The following is a 27,175-nucleotide window of genomic DNA, read 5'->3' as shown; positions in this document are numbered from 1 at the left end:
TTATATCCATTTTTTGTTTAAAAGATAAACGGATTTTTTGTACAGATGAATACATGAGGAACGGAAGACCTTTTTGTTGCTATAGCAACAAGAGTCTAGTTTATAAAACTTTCTTTAAATAGGAATATAGGGTTATATTTCCGTCTTTCTACACTTGCAAACAGATTCACTCGGTCGTGACTTCGCCAAGTCACAGCTGTTACCTAAGTTACTTAATATTAGATATTAAGACAAATACTTTCAACCCCCCCCCCCCCGAAAAAAACCAAAACAATCGATCGATTTAAACCAAAAACAGGAAAGGGAGTTGGTGAGACCCCGGTCTCAAATGTTGATAATTATTTTTTTAGTTAATTGTTGATATTAATATCTTTCAAAACTTCATGTATTATCATTTGAATCGCATCAAAAATCAAAAATCGTTTCCATGTCATTGTCTACATTCTTTCAATATTGGAACAGAAGATGGACAAGGTTCGTGTAATATTATTTATACAGCAGATATTTTCGATTTCAGTTGGTTGCTGTAATACTCATGGTCATATTATTTTCTATAAATAATATAGTGAATTGATAAAAAAGAATCAAGCCTTATCCCAGCATCTGAAAATGTCTAAAGATCTACAGTGTCTATGAAGCATACTTCTCATTCTGCAGACGTATTGGGGCATATCTACTGTACCTTGTCCATGTATTCTATAAATATTTGAAATTTACACGAACATTGAAGTTAATTGCTATGTATTGTTTCGTTCAATCAATATGTAAGATTGTGCCCGAATATCATCTACAATGCATTTAATTGTCACATATTTGGTTTTTGAAACCTCTTATATATGCCGCTTTCATATCAACTGTTTTTCTCTAAATTTTCATTATGTTAAGAAGTGTATAGGCATTTGTTCTACTTTTATTAATATAAAATGTCATGAACAGCTTGAACTATGCACATTCAGTGGTAAAGTATAACATGCGTACTTTCGGGTACTACATGTACTATGAATTGGAAAATTGATCCACTACATATAATCATAGCCTTAAAGCAAAACAAAATACGATATGCGCATGCTTAGTACTCAGTGGAGATGTTTAAGTTTTTCGACATTTAAACCCTAACTTACGCCTTTTTCAGAAACGCAACTTAGACCCGACTAAATATTGGCGTAACTTTGTTAGTCGGACTAACTTCAGCCCAGATTTACGCCTTTTTGAGAAACGGGCCCGTGGCATTGAGCTGCAATGGCTCAAACCACTCGGCCATCTAGGCACAGATCCATTTACAAGTAAATTTTTATCATTTTAAAAATAATTATAAAAATGATAATTTTTAGTGGAACTCTTTATTACAAGGAGATACTAAAATGATGCTCGATGAAGATGTCGTCTGACCTTAAACTGTAAAATGAATAGCAGTTTTCGCGCAGTTTTAGGAAAGAAAGCATTTTGAAATTATATTCTAGTTCTATTGTTTATTTCTACATGAGGTACGTCACAATATGGAGGAGTCTAATATCACCCCAAAATATATGATAATTAATAAAACCAACTGGTGTCAGAACTATTTTTATAAATATTCACAACAAAAAGATAAATAATAATTTAAAAACGAAATTTTAAACGATTCAGATACATCGTTACACTCATTATACGTTAACGTTTCTGATATACAAACGAAATGTTTGGTCAGGATATAAAAATGTACATAGTAAAAGTAAGCGTATAAATGAGTTAGTACTGCATACAGTCCGTCGGACCCACATAGCTCCATCACCTAACTTACTCTTACTCTTCTGACCATCATCTGTGTCGGTTTCATCGAATTAAAAACACCTCGCAACGGTCCGTAGGTGACCCCTTGATTACCCAATGAGTTTTCCCCTCTTAGGTAGAGACCATTTGGGTTAGCACAGCTTGTGTGCCACCATCCTGCGTTTGTCCTGATAGCACAGTTTGCTCCTGACCGAAGGTCATTGTCTTGATCCAATGTAGTGAACTTCATGTTGTTCATTGGGTTCGGTAATGTTGTACTCCCGAAACAGTCAGCTACAAATAAAAACCAGTGATCATTTATAAACCACTTTATCTTGTATATTCACAATTGTTTGTACTTGATTAACCGAACGTTTTTCCCTATATGCCTAATGTATCCCCGAGTACCCAAACTCCGTCACCATAAGCAGAAAACACTCCGCGTTTCTCTGCAAATTATTTTTTGCGGTTTTTATCATTTGCAATCACTAAATATAACATGAAACGTTATAATTTATAAAATTATTAACAACAATATTTTTTAATATTAATTAAATAAGCCCTCTGAAAACGACGTTTATCACATGTGCTATCATAACTTATGAACCTAACTCCGTCACCCACATGATCTATGATACAGCAGGGAATGAAGACACATTAACAATTTAGTTTAAACTCAACTTGTATCTAGGCCAAGTTATAATAAGTAAAATCAGTGTATACAATTTAAATTGTATATCATTTCACATATCATTTCACCAAAAGTGAAATGATCACCAGAATAAAAAAGTGGGTCCTTGTAACAATGACCTTTTCAAAATTTATGGATGACGTTTGATTACTGTCCTTACATATTTCATATATCATACCAATAATGAATATATTAATGATAATATTATTTATTTATTACATTTTTAATAAATGTAGCATATTCTAAATACTGACATCGCGTATTTATCTGTAACCCTGTATAAGGCAAAAATTACGGCATGCGCGATTTGACGTTATCATCAAGTGTAGTGAATAAAGGCTGTTGCGGACTGAAAAAAAATGTATTGATAACCTTAGTAAAAAATAAATTACATGTAAAATGTTTCATCTTGACCTCTCTTAAAATGACTGACCACTGTAAATAATCAAATAGGCCCGCATGTCAGAAATATCGTTATTTTAGTGCACCCGTGAAAAGGTGTTAGCTGATTTCACGCAATTATTGTTGCATAAAATGAACATGGTGTAATTTTGTTATGTTTGAACACATTCTTAAATTTAACCGTTGTAAATTGTTGACACTTAATTGAAGATTTTTGACATGCAAAAAATGACGTGATAATCGCACTTGATTTCAAACGGCGAGGGGTTTCCCGAAAATGACGGAGTTAGGGTAGTGACGGAGTTAGGGGGCTATGCGATAATAGAATGCAATATTTACCCCAGATTTTTAAAGTTTAAGTTCTATAGGAATATAATGAACAGGGCGTGTATATGTTTTTCAAACAAAACAAGTTATAAAGAATTCATAGATTTAAACAAGAAAAGAAAAAGGGATCTCGCCCTTAACGGATTATCACTCAGGTTTATCAAACAAGAGGCCCAGGGGCCACATTGCTCACCTGAGCAACAATTGCCTTAATTCTGATCAAATTAGCATTACAGTATCAAAATATTTTGACAATTGAGTACAGTAGATCTTGCTAAAAAAAATTGAAAATCTGCCAATTTTTATTCACCTCTTATTTTTTGGTAAATACCAAGCCCCTTTTGTTGTTGTACCTGTAAGAAGATTTCTCTCTATTCCTATAAACCGCCCCCTCCCCATTTCGTGGCCCCACTATTCTCTAGGGAATCATGGTTTCATCAAACTTAAATCTACCTTTAATCTAATAACCTGTGCTTTCACACTAAGTACTGAGTTTTGGACCGAAAACTTTCCCAGAATATTTTTAAAGATTGTAAAACTTGATTCCCCAATTGTGGCCTCACCCTACCCCCGGGGACCATGATTTGAACAAACTTGAATCAACACTTCCTGAGGATGCTTCCATTTTAATTTGAGTTTTTCTGGCCTAATAGTTTTTGAGAAGAAAATATTTTAAGATTTTCTCTATATATTCCTATGTAAAACTTGATCCCCGAATTGTGGCCCCACCCTACCCCCGGGGACTATGATTTAAACATACTTAAATCTACACTTCCTGAGGATGCTTCCACTCAAATTTTAGCTTTTCTGGCCTAATAGTTTTTGAGAAGAAAATGATAATGGAGTTTTCGAGGGGAAAATGATAATGTGTGAATGAAGTTATCTTGGAATTTTCCCTTTCATCGATTTTAATTGCACTTCTGTCACAGGTATGTGTATTTTTATTAAAAATCGTTTAAATATGCAGCATAAATATTTGGGACAGACTATAACTAGAAAATTGACCAGTCAGGAAGGGTCCCGCTATGACAATTAATATAGAGAAGTGAAAAAACTTTGAATTCCATCCTCTTTATATTAACAATAATGAAAAATAAATGCCCGGCATAAGATGTAAAGAACTGCAATATATAGCAATATTTTGAAACCCCTCTCCAATAGCAATGAAAAATAGAGGGGGGTTAAATATATCGCAGCAAAAAAAAAATATTAAAATTATAAGTAACAACTGTATTTTTAAAATTTTAAGATAATTCCTGAAAGTCCAAAAACTCAAAAAAGTAACCTTGTATCTGCTTAAAACAGGGATAACCTCATGTCTTATAAATAAACCAAATTAAATGTGTATTTAAAAAAGATTTAAACAGGTGTTTTATAAAATGCAAGCCTTCAGTGAATGCAAATACATTGTATCACCCAAGGTTGACCTCAACTTCAAAACAAACATCAGTTGCAGACAAAGGTGTTCATTAATCTTCATATGACAGATAGAGATAAGCCTCAAAATTTTCTGCAGCTGCCAAGATAATTAATCCCAGGGGATTAATTGTTCTGCTCTCTCATCCTTTTCTTCTAAATTTACAAGATTTTTTTTTCAGAAATGACAGAATGGGGTTATTATCTGATTACCTGTTAAAATTAACAGCATTAAAGCAGAAAAAAAATAATTAAAAAATAAAATAGTGAAAAGGGATATCTTAATATATATCTTAATTTTAGAATTCAATAAAATTATCATAAATCTATGTGTACGGTTTTTTAACCAAGATAAAGTATGAATATTATATTTTAAATCCATATTTCAAAGAATGTACACAATACTACATATCAATCAAAATTGACTTCACAACAAAGTTCATTTGCAGACACAGGCAGTGCAGTACTTAATCTCAATGTGACAGATAAAGCTTAGGATTTTCTTTATGTGGAAGGTTAATTAATCCCAAAGGACAAATATTGCACAGTCTTCCAAGTATACAGGGATGGTAACATTCTCCGCAGTTATCTCTCTTTGCCCATTCGTTCTTATGCATAGTTAAGGAATCTACCCCACCACCCCAGCTCCAAACCAGAAGACATAGAGAACAAAACGTAGCATCAAAATATGTATTTCTGCCTACTGAACTACCATACCAAATCTAAATTTAATTGGGCAACCATAAAAAAGGTTATTAAACAAAAACAAAAAAATTTGTGGACGGAAGAGTGACAGACGGACGGACGGACAGAGTGATTACCATAGGGCACCTGCAAATTCTTGCGGGGCCCTAATAACAATGATCATAACTGTGCTTGTATGGTTCCCTTAAAAAATTGCTTCAGCGTACATTACATCGAATTTATCGTTTATTTTTAAGAACTAACTCTTGTCAGCGGTGATGATTTGTGCTTAGGTACAAACACTGTTTCAGTTTCGGTTTGCTTGAGTAACTGCATAGGAGAATTGATTAAAATCAACTACCAAAAACGCACCCACATTTTAAATACAGTTTTTAGGATTTTCTCATTTTGAACAGAAACTGGCACTTCAATTCTGCAATTTATATTAACATTTCTATAAGGATGCTTTATGTCCAATTTGGTTGTAATTAACCTGCATCTGATGTAATGAACACTCTTAGGAACAGCAAACACATAAAGGTTTTCGGGGATAATCTCCACGCTCTTCCTTGTTTTCATTCACAAATCTACGATGCTTTTTGTTTTATCAGTCAACAAAAAAGAGACTTTGTTTCGGGGTCAAGTACTTGCTGGTTACTTCATCTGTCTTTTTGGTGCAAGCGAATATTCAGCAACCTTCATCCTTGATGTTTTTCCACTTTGACGACGATTAAGAAGTGTTATTTGACATGAAATAACTTTAGCCAGTTCATACCATACTTTTTCTGTGACATTCTGTTTAAGTTGATGAGAACTTCTTTAGATGATTTTTAATACTTAACATTTTTCCTTGAAGTGATTGGTAAGCTAAAATCGATACTCTATCACTTCATTTCATTTTGCCTAACTCAAAAATGTCATCAACTTCTTGTTTTCTGATTGCGTCACCATCGGATTAGGTCTGAGCCTTTATAATTTTGCAACATTTTGCAGAAATCTTCCCAATTCCCTGATCTTTTGACTTATAAAATGTCTATTGTTTTTTCTCTCTTCTATTTTAAACAGTTTTTTTTCCATATTGAAGAATAAATGGATCTTTTCTCACCATGTGTTCCTTTATCTCGTCGTTTCTCATTTCCAGAATCACATACAGACAAAAGCAATGCACTTCTTGCTTTAACACTACGACTTAGAATTCTTTAACACTACGATTTAGTTTTTTTTTCATTCTTGGGCTAACCATGACAATTCTTCTGATGCTTTCAAAGATCAGTATCTATGAAAAACCACAGACAGTACTCAAATGGAGAAAATTCATTTACCGATACTTTTTGTTCTTGACTGGGACACTTAAAAGGTATATGTATGCTTTCTCCATGCCCACTCCCTAAAACTTTAGAATTTTTAATAAAATTTCCTTTGTTGGTCATTTCTTCAAGTAATAATTTCCCCTCCTGAGATCGTATGCGGAGAGAGAAAAACTTGGCAACCAGCAGCTCATTTGCATGTAATTTCGACAAAATGTCGTTAGAGTTTAGGTTTTGGCTCATTGCTCTACATGCTTGTATTTTCTTATCCCATTTTCTCTATTCTTTAGTATTGGTAGTCTTTTCTATAGAAACTGATCCTTTTCCTGTACTGCCTGTCAAAGTCAGTTGTGTTCTTTCAGTGTCTTCAAAAAAGAATATAAAATATACAATACATAAATCTTACTGAAAAAGAAAGGAAATGTTCAAAAAATTAAAGGCTTGGGTGATTCATGCAAGAAATGAAGGTTGCAACATTTCATTGTTGACGTTTCGAGCCGCGTCACAAAAGTAAGGCCTGATGATATCTATGGTCGAACAGTGAAATGGCCGACACCACTAATAAGGCCTTTTATAATTTACAAATGGACAAAGTTAAGTACTTTCTTGTTGGTTAATTTGGTTCATCCTTCGTCCTTGTCGTTCAAACAGAGCTAAATATTCAGTATATCTAGCGCATGCTCAGTAATGACCATTAATTCACAGAAAATATCGAGAAGCTTTCGCGCCACTACCCGTCATAGTTAATTCAGTGCTCGCTCGGAGAAGACCACCCGTGTAGTTTATTATTTTTGTTTCCGTTTTATATGTTGTGAGAACTGTTCATTCTTTTTGGCCTTTATTGGATTTATATGGAATAAAAACAGAAATATATTATCATCCAGCAGCGCCCGGGCTCATCTAGCGAACGTTTTGCGAAAGAATCGACATCGTCTTCGGAGTGTGATCCTTGTTTTGTTATCCTCTGGACTTTTAAAATCATAAGTCAGATCATGTTTTATGATATTTATTAAGCACTGTAATCGTGTAGCGGTCTAAAAGCAATCTACCAATTATTAATCAAATCATAAGCATAAAAATCAGTAGCATAGAATAAGCAATTGTTAATACATCCTTTCGGGTCACAGTTCATAAGTGACTTATCAACGAAGTCCATTGTTAAAGGTTAATTACAATGAAGAGTCCTGTATTCGTTGACCGCTTTCCAAAGTCATCATCGAGAGTTGTATTCCTCTTGGTCATTCCGCTAACACCACGAATTCTAACTACGCAGTTGTCCTTCTCGGTCGATGACATTTAACATTGTTCATAATACTCGTATCGAGTGCACAACAAGCTAATGACTAATTAACGTTAAGCAGAATACAATCATAAAATTATATTTCATATATATATACGGCTATCTGATTACAGGAGATGCTGACCACGCTGACGCCATTGGTCAGAGGAGGGCACGCTGCCTCAGAGCAGCTTACTATCGTGCGCACAGAAGCTTCAATGCCAACCATTTGTGGTTCTCATTCCACCTTTTTGTGGCATTGCCACACTCTGTTACTGTTGATGCCGACTAAAAACAATTTGACTTCGAAGTCGCTGATAGACCCATAAGTGGTAATTTGATACGCCAGCCATTGTCCTCTTCATAATGACTCTGTTTTGGCGCATGCTTTACCTATACGTTGACTTCGCCAGTCAACGACATCAAAGTCTTTGTTGGCAACACCAGTCAGAAAAGTTACAGAAATGCACAAAGTCGGAAGTACGGCGTCTAGGCCTAACAACGTTCCGGATTCCTTGAACAGTCGGGTTCACGTGTTACCGGAAGTTGGAGTGATGTTACTTCAAAGATGGCGGCGTTTTTGCTCGATCAAAACACAGTCACTTGTTTATATCGGGCATTGGAATCGATGCCATCGTGAGCTCAATTAGACAATCAACGGCACTGATAAATAGGGATGAAGAGAAAAAAATGATGATGACTGTCGGCCCACAAAACGTATCTAATTAGGCCAAATAAAAAAATACCTGTGGTTCCGGTCACCCGATCGTCCCTATTTTTTACCCCCGACCCTAAACTTTTTTTCGCCAATTTTCAATTTTTTCCGGAATTTTCACAGCTTTCCGTCATCGGCTCCATTACCGCAATGACGTCCTCCAATTAGTGCAGGAACATTAATAATTTTAATTCATTTCAGTTGATTAATAAAAAGAAGATAAATCAAGAACTGTTTGTACCTTGTGTACCTCAAAATAAATAAATTAGAACCAACTTAACCTAGGGGGTGACATGCTCGCTATTTGATAGGTAACTTCGCCGGAATTTCCTGCGAAAGAGATGTTTAAGTCACCCTGTATTCTGAGTCAATAAAACCCATACTGGCGTGCCAGTAGGCAAAAAAATGATAATTATCAATTTCAAAAGGCGTTTTCACAGCCTCAGTTAACCCCTGTTGTGATAAAGAACTTGCGACTGTCTTATCTATAGGGGCCAATATAAATACGGGTGATGCAACCACATACTTTGCGTTGAAAATTACAACCGATGTTTATTTCTTTCAGTGTTTTTATTATAATTAGTTTGTAGCTTGTAATTAGTTTATAACACTACCAAATTAATGCTGAAATAATCATAAAACAATATGTTAACAGTTCAAGATCCTCTGCATAATGGTTGTAATTGGGTCAAAGGGTTGGACTAATACCTCCAAAATACGCCAAAATACAAAGACTGATTTTATTTGTCATTGAGCTAACACATTTGCAAAACATTTCATATATAAAATGTATAAATACATCAAAAAAATTAAATTCAACAAATTGGATAATTTTTTAAAAAATTAGATTGTTTTTTTTTTAGTTTTTATTGACTTGTTTCTTATCCAATGTAAATAATTAAAGACTTAAACTTTTTATATCATTATTAGCATTATGCTATTGTCAAGGAATGGAAGTCTCTCTAATTTCTCAAGCTTCTCCCTATTTTTCTGATAGATAGAAGTGAATCTCCCTAAAATTTTGCTCTAAGTTGGGCCCTAAATTGAATTTATATGGAATCTGCAAGGTAAAAATAATTCTTTTAAATTTAAAATTAGAAATATTGAGAGTGACCTTTGTTTAATTGAAACGAATAGAAAAATAACAAATCATAGCATTCTGAATCAAATTCGAACCAAATCAAATGAACTCTGAATCGTCCAAACCTTATAATTATATAATACTGGGAACCGTTTCACAAAAGCATCGTAAATCTTACGTAATACGTAACTGCGACGTAAGTAGTTCGTAGCAAAATTTCGGCGTTTCACGAAAGCGTCTTAATTCACGTTGCGTCGTAAGTTACGTCGTAACTCTACGTCTTCTCGGAGGTGACGTAAAAATACGTCTCAGCGTTAGTTTATCAAAATGGCGGCGTTCATGAGGGTTGTTAATGAGCAAGTGCGACGGGATTTGAGGCGGCAGCGCATTTTTAGGGACAGAAAGAACCCCCTTGACGCCTACGATGACCTTGAGATCATTTAGCGATATCGTTTAGACAGGCAATCCATCATTTCCATCATCGATTTGGTTAAAGACCGCTTAGAGAGGCCCACCCAGCGATCGGTCAGCCTTCCTGTATCTCTGCAGGTCTTTGCAACTTTGCACTTCCTTGGCTGTGGCACCCAGCAGAGACTGATTGGGGACACGCTAGGAATTTCTAAGTCCTCCGTTTGCAGGTTATGAAATTTCCATTCAGAAATTTACTATGAATACAGTGTTTTTACGCTGCGAGTGAAAGTTCACGGGTCTGTCTAATTTAACAACTACACTTATTTAATTATTACATAATTTTAATAAAAATAATCGATATATACATGTAGCATGAAATATGAGAAAGTTATTTTAAAAATAGCACATAGTTTGATATATACTATATTCGCAAAAATCGACATTTAAATTGCAGAAGGGTGCACATATATTCACTATATTATTCTGTATTGTTATACTTTCATGTTAAATACTGAAATCTGATTGGTTAAGACGCAGTTAATAATATTTACTATTACCCCCAGCGTTAGCAACGCACTTGGCAACGGGTAACATTAAAAAATGTTACATGCGCGAAAATTATGCGCGTACGGTTCGCTGTATAATTCACGTTATTCCTATATAAAAGCAGTAAAATTTTCTTAAAATTTTTAAAAAAGACATTCAGTATAACAAAATAAATAGTGCCTGTTTGGGAGGATAACAGTTGAAATTGACACCCCTCGAAAACCATTGTCAACCTCCGCTTCGCGTCGGTTGACAATGGTTTTCTCGGGGTGTCAATTTCAACTGTTACCCTCCCAAACAGGCACTATTTATATAATAGTTCATCAGTGCGATGTAAAATTTTGTTCAGATCCGTCGAAGATGTAACAAATGCCTTGAGTGCATCACTGCAAAACATTAAGTTTCCAACCAGTGACGTTGACGTAACCAGGACGAAGGTGGGTTTCCACTCCATCGCTGGATTTCCCAATGTGCTAGGAGCCATCGACGGGACCCACATCCCTATAACTGCACCTTCTACAGACGAACACCTTTACATATGTCGGAAGGGCTATCATTCAATCAATGTCCAGGCAATAGTTGATGCTGACGTGAAGTAAATGTTAATTACTATAGTTTATAAATGTGATTATTTTCATTAAGTATTTCAAAACTTAGTTTATATATTACAGAGAGGGTATATACATGTAACATATATACATGTAACTTGAAGTCCGGACTTAAATGTCACAGTGTTAAATAAAAATATTTCCTTCATGACATATTTGATGAGCTACGAATCCAAGGTCAAAGTATAAACTGAAAAACGTAGCTGCATGTAATTATTTAATTATGAAAAAGTATGGAGAAGGTGTATTGAATACGTATAAATCATATTTATATTACTATGAAGTTTTTTTTAGCATAAGAAAAAATCAATAATTTCCTTATAAATTACAATAATTTAGAACTAATTGATACGAGGGCAAAATAATATAAAAAATGTTTAAATATCACTACTTATATAGCAATAACTTCCATAAAAAATAATATAAAGAAAATGGAAGGTTAATTAATCTTCGACTTATCTGATTTTGAAAATGTTCAGATTATATCGCTTAACCCCCAGCGGCTTTATAAAGGGGTTTGTCTTCGTGAGACACCAGTTGTAATTTATAACATTAATCTTTATTCAGATTGTTAATGGCCAGGCTCCACACATGATGCTTTTGTCTGGGCCAATTCCTCCATAGCCCGACGTTTCGAGAGTGGTCAGGTTGATGGGTGGCTTCTGGGCGATTCCGGTTATCCTCTTCGACCGTGGCTTTTAACACCTGTCAATCGTCCAAGTTGCCGGGGAGAAGATCGATATAACCGGTCACACAGAAGATCAAGGGTTGTCGTGGAGCAAGCCTTTGGCGTTTTAAAATCCCGCTTCAGGTATCCCACTTAATAGTCCGCCCAATTCTCGCTAAATTCACCTACATCCGTGTTTGAACGGAAAGTACCTTTTACTAAAAATAGAATTAGGTACCTATCGCTATATACGATTTTATAAACCTAAGAACTGATTTTATAAAGGTTTGTAACTACTTGTCATAAATTCTAGAAACCTGCATCAAAAATGAATACATGGAACTCTGTGTATAAAGTTAGTTAACATTACTTCCAGCAAAATGAAATGAATGTTAGTGTAAAAAGTTTGAAGAGATATCATAATGATCATCTTGGATGAGTTCAGACTCGGCGAATTATAAAAGATGATTTGAAAAGAAACATCCTGCATATCAGACACATATAATTTATACTTTCTATTTTTTCATGCTTTAATTTAATGAAAAGAAAAAAATAAATAACTTTGGGGAATCGATTCAGCGACGATAAAATAAAAGAAAAAAAGAAAAATGCGTTACCATTTGGCCACGCTTACAACACAATTATAGAGTGTCCTTTCAATATATGTGGATCTATTCATGAATGTTTAAGAAAAGTCACTAATTGAAACATGTACAATTTACAGTACAAACCTAAATTAATTCAATGTAAACATATATTATAATATATGTTCGTGAAAAATATCATTTTAATCGGATTTCTTTGGTTTAAGGAGGTATGGGACACTTCCATGTTGTGACGTATTATATATTGAAATAGACAATAAAATGAAGTGTTGTTATATAAGTAGTTTCTTTCCCAATATTGTCACCTAACAGCGTAGTGCTGGGTTAGGGGGTGTACTACGAATCTGTAAGTCATGAGTTCGAATCCTGCTCGATCGGGCTTTTACAATTTTTACCTGTCCAAATATTTTAAAAGCAATTTTTTGGCCACCGGACATTAAGGTGCCACCTGTTATGAAATCAATTACCTGAGTAATCCTTTTAATTAATTATCTATTAAGTCAAGAGTAACTCTATTCATTCACTCATGTGTGTGTGTTTTGCATATAAAGTGGTCAACGATGTTGTGTAAGACAACTAAAACTCTTTTATCTTGTTGAGTAGCTTGCGTTTCTTTGAATATATTTAAATTACATAATTATCGTATAATATTGAAAATGTCTGCCGTTTGCAAAAGCGCTATTTCGTAGACGAAAAATAAAAAAAAGATAAAAGTTATAAAGAGCCATACGTTCTAAACACTAAGACACATATATAACATCTTTTTCAGATGTCTGCATAAAACAGGAGGGGTTTTGGATCATCAACCTACAAAATGTTGCAGGATTATCGTTGTATGCTGCCAGCTACACAATATCTGTATCGACAAGCATCTTCCAGTTAGTGATATTCCAGAAGAACTGCTCGAAGACGAAAATGATGTTGTGTACCAGGGCCCGGTCAATGACGGTAAATCAACCAGAGACCAACTTATCAGGCAACGGTTCTCTTAGGTAAACCATTAATTAACTTAATAATATAAATTCATGTACTTGTAACATTTCATTTTTTCATTAGTTATTCGATTTATGCTTTCAGGCATTTTCCATCTATATAAATAAAAAGACATAAAACACAAGCATCAATGAAAAATATAGTTATAATTGAACAAAAATCAAATTAAGAAATAGCAAGAAATAGCCGATTCATTTTCTTTTTCTCTCTCTCTCTCTCTCTCTCTCTCTCTCTCTCTCTCTCTCTCTCTCTCTCTCTCTCTATTTTTATGAGCAACATGATCCGCCACTTTGATTGAAAGTGAAAGTACCGGTAGCTTAAACTACCTGAATTCATAGAGGAAATGATTTTTCGTTTATGTTTTCTCAAGTTAAATATTTTTTTAAATTGGATGAAAGGAAAATATTTTGCAGAGCCACAGTAACAATATACTTGAAGCCTACTATAATTTTATCTTATCCATAAGGGGTCTCGCGTATCAAAGGTCAAGGTCTACATTAAAAAGGTAAACAGCAGACGAATATTTTTCCTGGTTCAAACACCAAACGTGTACAATTGTCTTTGTTTTTTTATAAAACCATCGCTTTTCATCGGATATATCATAAATTCTATAAATCTCAAAAAAAATTATATTTTATACATACACGCCACAAATGTCCTTCCAGCAGTTATTTTTCCGCTGATTGGTGTTAACATCCTTGTGGGGGGCAAATAAGACAGATTTATTCTTTTCGACCTCCTCCACAAGGATCTCTACCTCTCTTGCAGAAAAATTCTTCTTTCGTTCTTTTTTGATCGTGCCGTCTGCCATTTTTTCTGAACTTCCGGTACATTTACGACGTTCTTAAGTTGCGAACATTTAAGTCATTTCTACGTACCTTTCGTGAAACGGTCTTAACTAAGTGCGTACGTAGTACTTAAGTGTGTCGTAACTCGTTAAGTAGTACCTAATTTACGATGCTTTTGTGAAACGATACCCTGAACATTTAATACATTTTGTTCATGTTGTCTTTAATCAGAAATCATTTTTTTTTCTATTAATTTTTAATTTAAAAATATTTGTGTCATAGTAATAAAAGCTAGATGCTCTCTACCAATCTTAATTAAGTATATTTATCTCACTAAATACAAATGCCATCTGCAATGCAGTGCTAGGTACATGCAGTACTAAGAGAATCATTTTATACATTTATAAAAAAAAAACCTACCTACCTACCCTAATTTTTTTTCAGACGTTACCGGAAGCACACATATTTTTTTATTTGGCCTTAGATCATGCAAGATCAGAAAACGAGCACGATAACTCGGACGTAGAAATAGAAGACGAAGTAAAACGATTTGGTTTAGCCATTGTCAGAGTAAGACACCAGGTAGCGTAAATAAGTCGCTGGCAGACATGATGAATAAAGCGTGTACTTTAATAGCTGATTCAGATTTTGTTTAAGACATGAGAGGAAAATATAAACGACCAAGTAATGTTCCTTTTTTGTTTGTGCCGACAGTCAACAGTTTGATTTATAAGAAGATGTCAAGGTTTATTGTAAAATTCACTAAATTACTCTTAATGTACCTCTGTACGGTATTAAATACTCGAAAGGAAAGGAAACAGCAAAATCGTCTTAGGTGGGAATTTAAGCCTGACATCATGATTATTTCGTGCAGTCCGTGATTGTTTTGAGTTGTAGGTTTCAACCAATTAATAAACAGGGTGTTAGATTTCAGTATGGCTATTTCTATAGAGTTATGAATTAACTAAAAGTTTCCACAAGAAATAGATGGAATCTGGGGTAAACCTATACTTCCAAAACAAAAAAATCTCACCTACCATAATTTTTTTTTACCAAACCATAAAAATCCTAATCCGTGTGTGTGTGTGTGGGGGGGGGGGGGGGGGGCTAACTTTGCACAACTTTGCACAAAAAAGCCCCCCCCCCCCGGTTCCGACGCCTATGAGAAGACACTAAATGTAAATAAATGTATTGGACAATGAATTTATTTAAGAATGGAATCTGTTTTTAATTAAAATATGTTTTCTAAACAATTGTAGGTTATAAACTCATTTGTTATGACTGTTTGTCAGAGGACAAACCTATGCAAGCACTGTGCGCAAAAAACAGCGACTCAAAATCATGAAAGATGCAAAGTAACTCCAATCAATTTGCAGTAAAAACTCTCTAAAACTCATGGTCCGGTATCATAAACCATTAGCTACAGTTTTCGGCATTATATGTTCAGTCATGGGAGCGAACTAATAAATGTTCATATAGCGGTTCCATGTAAGTATCCCTGACTAGGAGCACAAGTAATGCTTTTAAAGCAACAATAGAAAAATACATTTACATGTGGTATAAATGGTCTGTTAAGTTATAGAACAGATGACATGAAAAAATAGCCTGTTAAGTTATAGAACAGATGACATGAAAAAAATAGCCATTTTATGCTTTAATATGCTTTATATAAAATCTTGTATATCTTGTGTATTTTTCATTTACTGAGTATAAACATTCAATTAACTTTTTATGATTCATTGTAGGGGCCTGCAAGACCTACTAAATATATCTAAGGGACACAGAGAGGCGAAAGCTGTCTGGCAAGGAGAAAGAACACACCCAGAGAAGCAGACGCCAAAGCAGAAGACGGGAAGTAAGTAAATCTTTTTAAATGATGTAACAGTTAATAGCATAGAACTAAGTTAAATAGAAGGGTAAGTTCTGAACCTCAAGTCTTATTGAGACATGAGTTATTATTCAGGGAAATGCAATTGGGCATTAATTAGACTTATATGCTTATAATTTTAAACAGAGTTAATATGACATGTATTTATCTACTTTTAACCAATCTGAATAAATAATATCTCTTGTATCCCTATCCCAAGCCTTTGGGTGTATAAATAAAAGGGATTATGTTAACTTGGTTGTACATTTCACTTATTCGTAGCAGAAATAAAAAACATGCTTTAAAGTTAAAAATTTGGCTTTATATAATGGCAATCATTATAACATACAAGATATCTACATGTATATTGTGCGATTTTATATATGCTTCCCCCTGCTTTTTTTTACTTTAAGGGGCATGGTCACCATTTTGGTCAAAAATTATTTTTTTCAATTTAAGTGTTTACAATACTTCAGTAAGGCATTTAAAAAGGCAACCAAAATTTGCCCCTTAAAGTTTCACATTAGTGAACTGGAGTCATACTTAAAAATATTTTGTTTAATGGTGATATTTCAAAAAGTATTTAACCAATTGACCTGAAAATTAAAAGGATTTGTCCTTTAATATACTATATAATTGTACAAAGTTTGATAAATAGTTGTGCACTCGTATAGGTTGCGCAAGGGGATAAAAAGTATTCAAATTCTAACACTAGCTGCCTCCTCAGTCTTTTTCAAGAAAAAGAAGGCCATTATTCTGGACTTTTTGTCACTAATGAATATTGCTTATAGTATTACAATTATTTTACTTTCATTATTATTCTTCATCAGTTATCGCAGTTTCTTTTAAATTTCAAAATTGTAATCAAATCAAACCCAAACCTGCCTTGACCTCTAGGGTCAATTTTAATAAGGCGCAAATTTAGTTAGCTGAGTGACGCAGTAACCTTGAATGAATAGTTTTAAATCTTTCTACATCTGTAATTCTTAAAAAGTTTTTTATTGCAAAATAATCAAAGATAATGACATGGAATGACATAGTGGCATCTTGTTACCTTTCCCAATAATTCAATACATCAAAAATATACTTAAACTGATTATCAAATAAATGTTTATTATAACTTAACAATTTAATATCATTTTTAGAGAGCGGCCAGGCTGACGAAAACATTAAAGAGTGTAGGAGAGGACAAGTTAGGAGATTTTGACACAAAGAGAGAGTGATGAAAGTATTCACAGGAGACTACATGTCGTCTGAGGAGAGTGAGGAGGATGAGGCCGGGGAGTTCTCCCATTTCAGTGTGCGACGCCTGCCATGGCAGAAAGAGGCCTTCCAAAATCTAAAAGACAGGCTAGAGGAGATCCATAAGGAAAGCCTCACCCCCCCAGCATAAGCGACAGCTGAAGAAAAGAAAGCTGGCGACAACATCATCAAGAAGGAAGGCCCCTGAGGGATGCCCAAAGTTTGTGAGGAGAGGTGAGGATGCAGAGTGAAACAGAAAATTAGTAAACATAAGAAATTGGGGGGGGGGGGGGGGGGGGGGGGACTGTAAAGGTTTTTTTCCAGCAGTTTTGAAATTAATTTATGATTATTTATTTTATTTACATCAATTTTGTTCATGCGTGGATCCAGGTAATTTATCAAGTGAGTTTTGAGGTCAAATTTAAAGGGATAGTAGCTACGATTTTGATATATTTTTCATACTGCTGAAAGTAACTAAAAACCAATATATATACATCAAATACTCAAACAATGCATCACTGTGTTTATTAAAAGCCTCCTAATCATTAATTAATTGATCAAATTCGTCCGAACTCACCGTATTAATTATGCATCGGAAGTTTTCCGACGTCTACCGAAGCTGATTTTCACATACCCGGATGCAGCGTAATGGATGACGAGGTAAGCACATGACAATGATTTTATGTGAAAATAAAATAATTTATATTCAGTGGAAGGTGTATTGCAAGCCTATTCATTCTTCAAAGTATTATTTCATCCATTTTTATTTAATAAACCGTAAAAATTAGTGAAATTTGTTTCCTTTCGATGTTGTGTACGTAGAAACATGAATGGGGTACCCCAAGGGGCATTATTACTTTTATTTCAATTACGTTATATAATATAAATCATCATCATAAATTGTGATCGTTTCATACTTACAAACTATATTATTATATACGGAAAAATAGGTTATGAAAATTTGATTAGCATCAGAATCGAGGTGTAGTGTCTCCATATCACCAGTTCACAACTGACGTATTGACGTAATGTTTGTTATCACAGACTCCTGATTTTATTTTATTTTTATTTACCAACAAATCGCTCAATAAAACCAAAGATCGAAAAATTCTACCCCTTCTATTGATAAAGTATGATGAAAAAATCCTACTCCTAGTACTTTATATATACATTTATAAAGGGGTTGGATTTTTTGGGCCATATTGAATCACTTTTTATAAACAAAATTCATGTGCCTGTGTTATATGTTATAGAATTTACATATCAATAATAAATAAAAGATTTTACTCCTTATAAATATGCAATTCCATTTGACAATATTTTGAACATTTAAAAAAATATATTCTATATATAAGAGGATAAGCTACGTACATATGTATATTAGGCTTACTTGTATATTATGATTACCTCCACCCTAGTGCCCTCCACTTACCATCCCATAGACAAATTTATACATACTCTAAATGCAACTTATACAGGTTTCAAGAAGTTCTATGTCTGATAGAGAGTCTTCCTCTAGCCCCGAGAGACCAAGCAGGGGCAGAGCCAGAGGGAGAGCCAGGGCTAGAGGTAGAGCAAGAGGGCAGGGTCCAGCTCGGAGACGGGGTGCTAGAGCTAGAGGAATATGCAGGGGGCCAAACAGACACGAGACGCTCAGACAGCGTGTAATAGACCGAAATCTTCAACTAAGGGTATACTATGATATCTTGTAACACTCATTTTCTTGTATGTGTCGTATTTTCTTGTATAATTGATTTCGTATTTTCATTAAAATATTGAGAATCGTGTTGCCGAGATGACGGAGGATGCATTGAGAGAATTAGTGATGAGCGTCTGTGAGAGAGACCCATCACTAATTCTCGACATCGTCGATCGGGCATCTCAAGCTGAAGCCGCTCAAGGTGGATATCATCCACTGCCCGGAAGCAATTCCCCCAATTGGTGTGTGTGCAGCAAGTGTCGGGAGATGCCCACCGAGGAGGAGAGGGTGTGCTGCAGGCAAACACCTTCCAACTGCCTCTCTACTTTGCCAGTAAGTAGTTCTATATGACGCACATATAACTAATTTTAATATTAAAACATTTAATAGAAATGTATCATAATATTAATGTAAATACCTATAATTTCAGGACTTTGACCTGATAGTTCTAGACCCATTAGTTTTGATGGTAGCTCGTCGGTACAGGTAAGGAAGTTTTTTAAAAATATTATTCTAGATCAATTTGTATTGTTTACTCCCATGACTTTAATTTTTAATGTTGTGTCCGCCTTATCACTGAAATGCCATTTCAATTTATTTTCATCTCTTTAAACAGACAGGATGTCCTTGCTGCTGGTGAGGACGACGACTTTAACCGGAGCAATCGCCACGCAGGATACCGGCAGTTTATCCTCTGGCAGCATGGGCATTTGGGGGCAGGAAACCGCCGTGTCATTCCAAGCTGCTGCACCTGGAGGATAAGAGATACTTATCCTGACAGTTTTGGTTTATTCTTTGAAAAAACTACATGTACACTTTATGTAAACGTGCATCTAGATAAAAAAATAAAGCACACTAATGAAATGGGAAAGTTCCACTTAAAATCACCTTCCCTTATGAAGAGCTTTGTGATCAAGAAGTATAGAAAACCTCTTAAAAATCCAATGATAAATAACATGACTATCAATTGAATATCAATTTAAGTACATAAAAGCACGCCTCATAGCTAATCATAGACATGTAAAATGTATGTCTATCATAAAGATAACAGGAACAGAGTAGTCCACAATGAGTTCATTCTACCCAGTAATCAATAGTTTTGTCCATGTCAACACTTGTTCTAAATCGTGATCGCTGTTCATGAACAATCTGTTGAGTAGGTGGTGGGGGGATTGGTGCAAGGTGAGATGAAACTCTCCTGGGGTCATCCTGCTCTAGAACCATCTTCTGGTTCATACCAATGGCATCATCCAGGCGTTTAAGGATAATCTTCCGCATCATCTCAGGCACATATGAATACTGTTTTGGTTCTTTACATGTTGTGACTGACCATCTACTACTTTTCTTCTGAAAAACTCTCTGGTACCTTAAATAAGAGAGAATATTACTTAATGAATTTCTATTCAATACAATAAACAAATGATCCACTATGCAAAGCATACCTCCTCATTACATGAAATGGTTTTTAAATGCATTGTATTATACAAGCACATGAAGTTTCCTCTCCATTTTAAGGAAAATTTCCTTGAACAATGCAAGTTAAGTCAAGAGAACTCGTTCTTTAATTTGTTTGCCTACAAGTTTTTGTATTCTAAGTTCAAAGTAGTACTATGTTCCTTGCACTATGAGATAAAATGTCATCAAAATCAACATTTCCTTGCTTAAGTTGACAAAACTTGTTATAACCTGATAGATCAATCTTTGTTTGTCATAACTTCTCTATCAATGTGACCATTATGGTCCAATGCAGCCAAGAGATTTCGACATCGGTAAGCAGGTGGCGTGTATGAATGTCGCTTCGATGCGTACATCAAAATGAGGTTCTGGAAGTTTTCCAACTCTGCTGTACTTCTGAAGTAATAAAAGATTTTCAATTGTAAAAAATAATATTTTCTAAAATAAAACATGGTTGAAACTAGGGTTAGCATCATAAAAACTCCTCAATAATTGTTCTAGAATCACTTTAGAATGTATATCTATACAAAAATATATTTTTATTTGTGATACTGTTAGAAATACTTTAAACTAAGAATTGACAAATGATATGAACCTGCAGTTCAGATAATATGGGATGTTGTTCAATAATCTTTTGTCCAGAACAATACTCCTTAAGGAAACATGAGCTGGGGAATCTTTTTCTAGCCATCCCTTCTCTCTAGCAGATGTCAATGGACCATGTTCACACTTATTACTGGAACTGTATGGCAATATCCAACTGTGTACATTTACTACATGATGTAATACACCAATCCACATCCCCTGAAAAAAATTTACCATCTTAATTTGTCTTCTAACTTTAAATTACTAGAAGAGGGTTTTTATGACATTTTTAACTTACAACAAAGTCTTCTTTTGTAGTACAAGTTTGTGCTGTATACCAGTAATGGTTAACCACATCTTTGGTCCAGTCCAGCAAACCTTTATTCTTCTTTTCTTGACCTGCCTTAGTAAACATGAAAGCATCGCAATGTCAATTAAAATTGCTATAACTAATTCATGCAAAGTTCTTCACTGTAGTCTTCAGTGTTACGAATGGAACAAGCACATGCCAACACAGTATATCATGCTCACCTTGATGATTTTTTCCCCAAGTTCTTGGTCCCATGCCAAACATCAAATGAATGCTTGATGTCTGGATAGTTTTTCTCTATTAAAAAATATCAGATTTCATTTATCATTGAAATTTTTAGTATGTAAAAACATGCAAAAATATTCACCTGGCTATGTAACAAATACAAAGGTACATGTATATTACATGTACTAACAAAAAAACTTATTACAGTTTATACGCACTCATTAGTGATGAAATCTGCACATGTGCATCAGTCACAACTTCTATAATTTTCATCCCCTTCTCTATAAGAAACCCAAGTCCCTTTATAAAGCACGCCTTTTCCAAGTTTGTACTTTTCTTTTCTGTAAACCTTTTGTCTAAGGTGATGATGCATAGGATCTTTTTGGTAGTATACTCCATGAAGGTATAAGAGCAATACTGCGCGGAATGTCCCGGACTGTCCATTCTTCCATCCCCTTCAATTTTAAGAAAACATTATTGTTTAAGTTAGAACTACATCAATGTCTAATGTTATACCCTTACAGGTATCATATTTAGTTCTAACCAACAAAAGTCCAATAAAACAAATGTTGCAATCAACCAGCTAACAACCCAACACAAAAATTGTTGGACTGTTGCATCTTCACTATCCAATATTTGTCCAATCTCATTCTTGTCAGGACAGAAATACTGATAGTTTACAAATGCATAGAAGCAATATTTGTATTTACCAAGAACAACCAAATCAACTCCTCTGAACTCCTCCAGTACTGCATTTTGGTGGTTTATCCAGTGTTCATCGACAGATGGGACAACATACTGGCGCTGCATTTTATAGAAGGTGCTTTTGCTAAGAATAGGAAGATGTAAAAATTTAGCAAACATCGATATCTTTTGGAAATTACTTCCTGAGAGGACAGTGCTTGCAGTCAGCATCAAGTCACCAATGTGTACACCTCTATTCAAGATTGGCTGGGAGCACCATCTATAAAGCGTGTGACCATCTGGACAAATCTGATAAACAAAAATAGGCAATTGTATTAAGTAAATAGCAAATACAAATGGGGATAATGAGATACAATATTTTATACACAAATACTAATCATGAAATCTTATATATCTCAGGACAAGAAGTGATGACTAAAAAATGATGTGCAATTTTATATTTATGAATAAACACATTACCCATTTCAGGTAAAGGGCTGATGCAACAACTTCTTTCTTTATTTCTACTCCTAGTCCACAGCCTTTATGCGAACAAGTTTTCTGTATGTTTGCTGTAGCTAAATTCAGCAGCTGGTTGTAATATATCAAGAAAGGTTGATCATTCATAAAGCCTTGTATCTCTTCATTGGTTTTGATGCGATGACATACAGGACTTTGACTAAAATCAACTTCTGTAGTCTCGATTTCCTCATCACTTATGCATTCGTCATCTTCATCATCATCAGTAGCAGCAGTGGTGTCAAGTCCTTCTCTATTTGATAAGAAAATGCATTGTTTTGAAATATAATTTGTATCTACAATTATTATATTTTACAAAACTATTTTGGCCCCTTATTGACCCTTCAACTCCCCCCCCCCCCCCCCCCCCACCTTGCCAATCACCTGTAAGCAGAGAAATCTTAGTTTACATCTCTTCACTACTTATAAACACCAGACCCTTATATCTCAAGTAGTAAATAACTACTTGCTAAATTGAAAATGAGAGTAATTTATTTTCTTTTTTGGCTACAAACTTTATGGGATTGTATCACCCACATATGGAGTAAAAATTCATATTATGTACCTTAGAGTGATGTTAAAACTTGGTTCATAATCATCATCCTCTACATCATCATCTGTCATTTCCACCTCAGTCACATCAATGGTCAAACTATATGGGAATAAAACCAAATTACTAAAAATGTATTATTTTTATATGCATAGGCATTATAAAATATAGTTCTTTGAATTTCTGATATCAGATTAATTTATTATTTACTGTGTAAAAAAAAAACAAAAAACGAAAACAAAAACAATATGACTAACTCAAAAGGGTTTATGAAACTGTTTGACTCCTTCACAATGGGACATCAACAGCTTTTTTTCATTTCTTCTATTCCAGACATGTATACATCTGACTTACTGAAATATAGAAGGCATTCTTTTTTAATTACCACACAGCATAAAAAAGTCTGAACTCACAGTGACTTTTAAGGATTTCTCTGCTTGGTCAGTTGAAAAAACTATTATTTCCTATGTCGTTTGTAATGCGAGAAATGATTGGTTAACAAGCTAGGTGTAAATTTCCGAGCACCTGCTGAAGCCGCGGGTGTAAATAAAATGTGACGTCACAATGCAATTCTTGCTTTAATCAAGTGCACCTATTATAGATCTTTGTGCAAAATAATGTAACATGCAATGATGTAAATGAATAAATAATTTGTCAAAATACCTAATATATCTTAACATTCTATTGGTAAGAATAAATGATTTTCAGCACAATTTCAATTAATATTAATTGATTTCCAAGTTGCAAAGCACTAGTAAAACTATATATAATTTCAAAATTTGTATAACAGGAAATAAATTCGTTATTCAGGTCCAATCAAGGGTGTACGGGGATTTACCCTTGGGTTGTATTCCAAACACCCTTCGTCCTGCGAACACAAGCCAGGGTATATCCCCGTCCATTCTTGATAAGACCTGGATAACTAATAGTATCATTGTGTACTTTGACAAACGATACTGGCATATGACCAATTCTCACCAGGGACCAATCCGCCTTGCCAATGCATTTTTACATCATTATTAACAGTCATAAAATTATATACAAAAATGAAGAAAAAATGCGCTTGCAAGAATTTGTGCACTGTATTATTATTTAGTATTCATTTCTTTTGCTCTTTATATTAATTTTTTTAGGGGTGGGTGGGGGTGGATCATGGATAAATAATGGTTCCATTGGAAAAACTTATATTTGAGAGGGAAAAGGACTGAAATCCTTACCCAGAGTCTAGCTATCTGGCTGCAGAAATATTATATTACTTAGTTCATGCATTTATGGAATATCTGTAGTGAAAATGTTTTTATATATATATCGTCTGTTGTCTTCCACATAATGTAAGGTAAGACATCGGGTATTTTTACTATGTATGTTTTGTAGTTTCTCTGCTACACAACATATCAATGAGACATTGCATATCAAAATGTTTACATAAAAACTTTGAGAAATTTGCAGAATAAATATATACTCAGTTATTTCCGCCTCTGAAGAAGTAATTCTTGACACATCACACTTGTATGGAAAAGACGATGGTCCTGGGGTAGAGGTAATAGGTGCACCCGCTGGACTCATGGGCTCGACTGTAGATCCTTTGGGAGAACCGAAGCAGTCTTTTCTATACAGTTCATACCTATATAATAAACATAAAGCATAACTAGTGTGCAATATAAATCGATGACAAAACAACTGCGATATCGTTTTTCAAAGTCCAATTCAATTCTATCATTACAATGTTTTTTCGGTATGACATCTACCCCTTGGGGTACCCCATAACTAACATTATCGATAGAGATGCTTCGGAAAGGAATTAAGACATCATAGATTGCATGCATGTTTTTCTCTGCCTAGATTAAAATTTGTTAATTAAATAATCTGTATAATATCGTGAATTATCACACTTTACTCAAAATTTAATACTCACTTGTCCAGTAAAACTTTCGCGACATCTGCATGGCTCTCGAGCTTCAGAGTGTCTTTCAACCCCTTCCAACGTTCAAACTGGACGCCGATATTTACTCGCGCCTTATTATAAGACGCCTGAATGTTTTGCCGATTTCGTTTTCTGACTGAATCTGTGAGAACACGTTTTCGTCCGCGAGTTGACATACCCGTGTCGGCCATGTTTTCTGCTATATAAAGCAATCTACGCATGCGTTATTGAGGCTGTCGAATGAGTTCACAAAAGGTCATATAAATACGAACGGACTTTAATTCAATTTTTGTCTACCAGACAAAAATTCAAGTCACTTGCCTATACTGACCAAGTTCGTCAAAACTATCGATTGGGACATAACAGAAATTGTATTTTGTTACAAAATTTATCATTCTAAAGTATTATTTCGCTGAATAAAAACTTTTAAAAATATTCCAAAATCGTAGCCACTACCCGTTTAAGACATTTTTTCTAAAAAGAAAAAAAAAAATTATTAATTTTCAATTTTTCTATTTGCCAATGTAAAGAGATGGTCAAAACACTGGATCCACGCATAATGTGTTATATATATATATATATATATATATATATATATATATATATATATATATATATATATATATATATTTGTTATTATGATGTATAATAATATATGTTTAATTATAGATATGCTATTTATTATTTATTGAGCATGATATAAGGCATGAAAAAGATATTTGTATTTATTTTTTTGATATATTTGTGCCATTTAATTTAAAAGTAGCTGATTGATTTTTATTAATAACCGTCATAATAGTAGCTTTTTTTCATATTAAGTACAATGGTAGCTTGTAGCAAGGACATAAATAATAGAGATTGGCACCTGATCAAAATCCCGCTGTCCCAATTGTAAAGTGTTCCCAGTTTAAATCAGAATATCTTTCTAATAAACAATAATATTGAAATATTATCAGCTAAAACCTATTGCCAAAACATTCAAAATATTATATTTTCTTGAGTTTATGTCTAAAAAATAATATTAAAAGAGGAGTTTTTGGAGGCAGTTGGCTACTCGTCATCCAGGATTTCGCCGATGTTTCATAGCTGGCCAATATTCTTTTTATATATTAATCTTATTTTTCAATTTTTTGTTTCAAAAATGTCTAAAACCTATGCACACTTTTCATTTAAACAATATAGTTTTGGTTTAAGATCATTATCTCAGTTTACTAAAATGTAGTTCTCGAAGTAAGGTTGGTCCCATACCATTTTTCATCAACAAAACATGCTAATGGCGGAGTTGCCAATCTCTGTTATTTATGTCTCTGCTTGTAGTAATGACACATTTAATCAATATGTTATGTTTTATCCTTTTAGAAATTCTACAAATTTTGTTTATATATATATTTATACACACACACACTCTTCATTATGAGTATTATAATATTTGTTGTTGAAATATTAAAAAGAACAAGTAAATAAACATCTGTTTTTGCAATATGTTGTTTTATCTAGTTCTTGTTATAAAGTCATGGAGCATTATTTAAAAAGAATACTATCGGTAAATTTAAAATGCACGGATGTCTTACTTAAGGGTTTGAAAATATAAAATAATGATCAAACAAGTCTATAAATGACATTTGGACTGTTAATTGTATGAAAATAAGGTAGACAAGAGAAGTTTAAATAAATTTAGACTTATAATCGCACAAGACTAAAGTGACACTGAAAATTGTTGTTATGGTCATTTGATTATGATAAAATGAACAAGACGTAGTCACTGAGGTATGACTTAAGATTGTAGGGTTATGCTGTAATGGTAGCTGAAAATTAATTTAATAGAGACTTAGTTGTTAATTTAAAA

The 27,175-nt window shown here is 34.0% G+C and overlaps 3 protein-coding genes across 4 annotated transcripts in view; 2 read left to right on the top strand and 1 right to left on the bottom strand.

Annotated features, from left to right (window-relative positions):
• LOC105346730 (neurogenic locus notch homolog protein 1-like) overlaps positions 1–27,175 on the top strand; it is a 355,622-nt gene that overhangs the window by 229,546 nt on the left and 98,901 nt on the right. The gene's annotated exons all lie outside the window — the stretch shown is intronic.
• Positions 17,803–20,339, top strand: LOC136273609 (uncharacterized). The gene is made up of 6 exons (XM_066078409.1): positions 17,803–18,038; positions 18,857–19,069; positions 19,159–19,410; positions 19,508–19,563; positions 19,694–19,898; positions 20,238–20,339. The coding sequence occupies exons 1-6, from the start codon at positions 18,027–18,029 to the stop codon at positions 20,337–20,339; spliced, it is 840 nt and encodes a 279-aa protein (XP_065934481.1). The 5' UTR covers positions 17,803–18,026.
• LOC117691404 (uncharacterized) lies at positions 20,050–25,550 on the bottom strand. Of its 2 annotated transcripts, none has more exons than XM_066079651.1 (11): positions 25,321–25,550; positions 24,868–25,029; positions 23,663–23,758; positions 23,421–23,507; positions 22,817–23,108; positions 22,363–22,645; positions 21,871–22,107; positions 21,649–21,724; positions 21,416–21,520; positions 20,764–20,928; positions 20,050–20,443 (listed from the first exon to the last, which is right to left on the bottom strand). In XM_066079651.1, the coding sequence occupies exons 4-10, from the start codon at positions 23,477–23,479 to the stop codon at positions 20,772–20,774; spliced, it is 1,209 nt and encodes a 402-aa protein (XP_065935723.1). In that variant the 5' UTR covers positions 23,480–23,507; positions 23,663–23,758; positions 24,868–25,029; positions 25,321–25,550; the 3' UTR covers positions 20,050–20,443; positions 20,764–20,771. The 2 variants fall into 2 exon arrangements, 1 of the variants encoding a protein (XP_065935723.1); XR_010712150.1 differs by lacking the exon at positions 20,050–20,443 and adding an exon at positions 21,128–21,336 and having other exon boundaries at positions 20,790–20,928; positions 25,321–25,548.

This window comes from Magallana gigas, chromosome 1 (genome assembly GCF_963853765.1).
Source record: "Magallana gigas chromosome 1, xbMagGiga1.1, whole genome shotgun sequence".
NCBI classification, from domain to species: Eukaryota; Metazoa; Mollusca; class Bivalvia; order Ostreida; family Ostreidae; genus Magallana; species Magallana gigas.
Note: the sequence above shows the minus strand (reverse complement) of the source record. Positions and strands in the feature narration are given on the sequence as shown.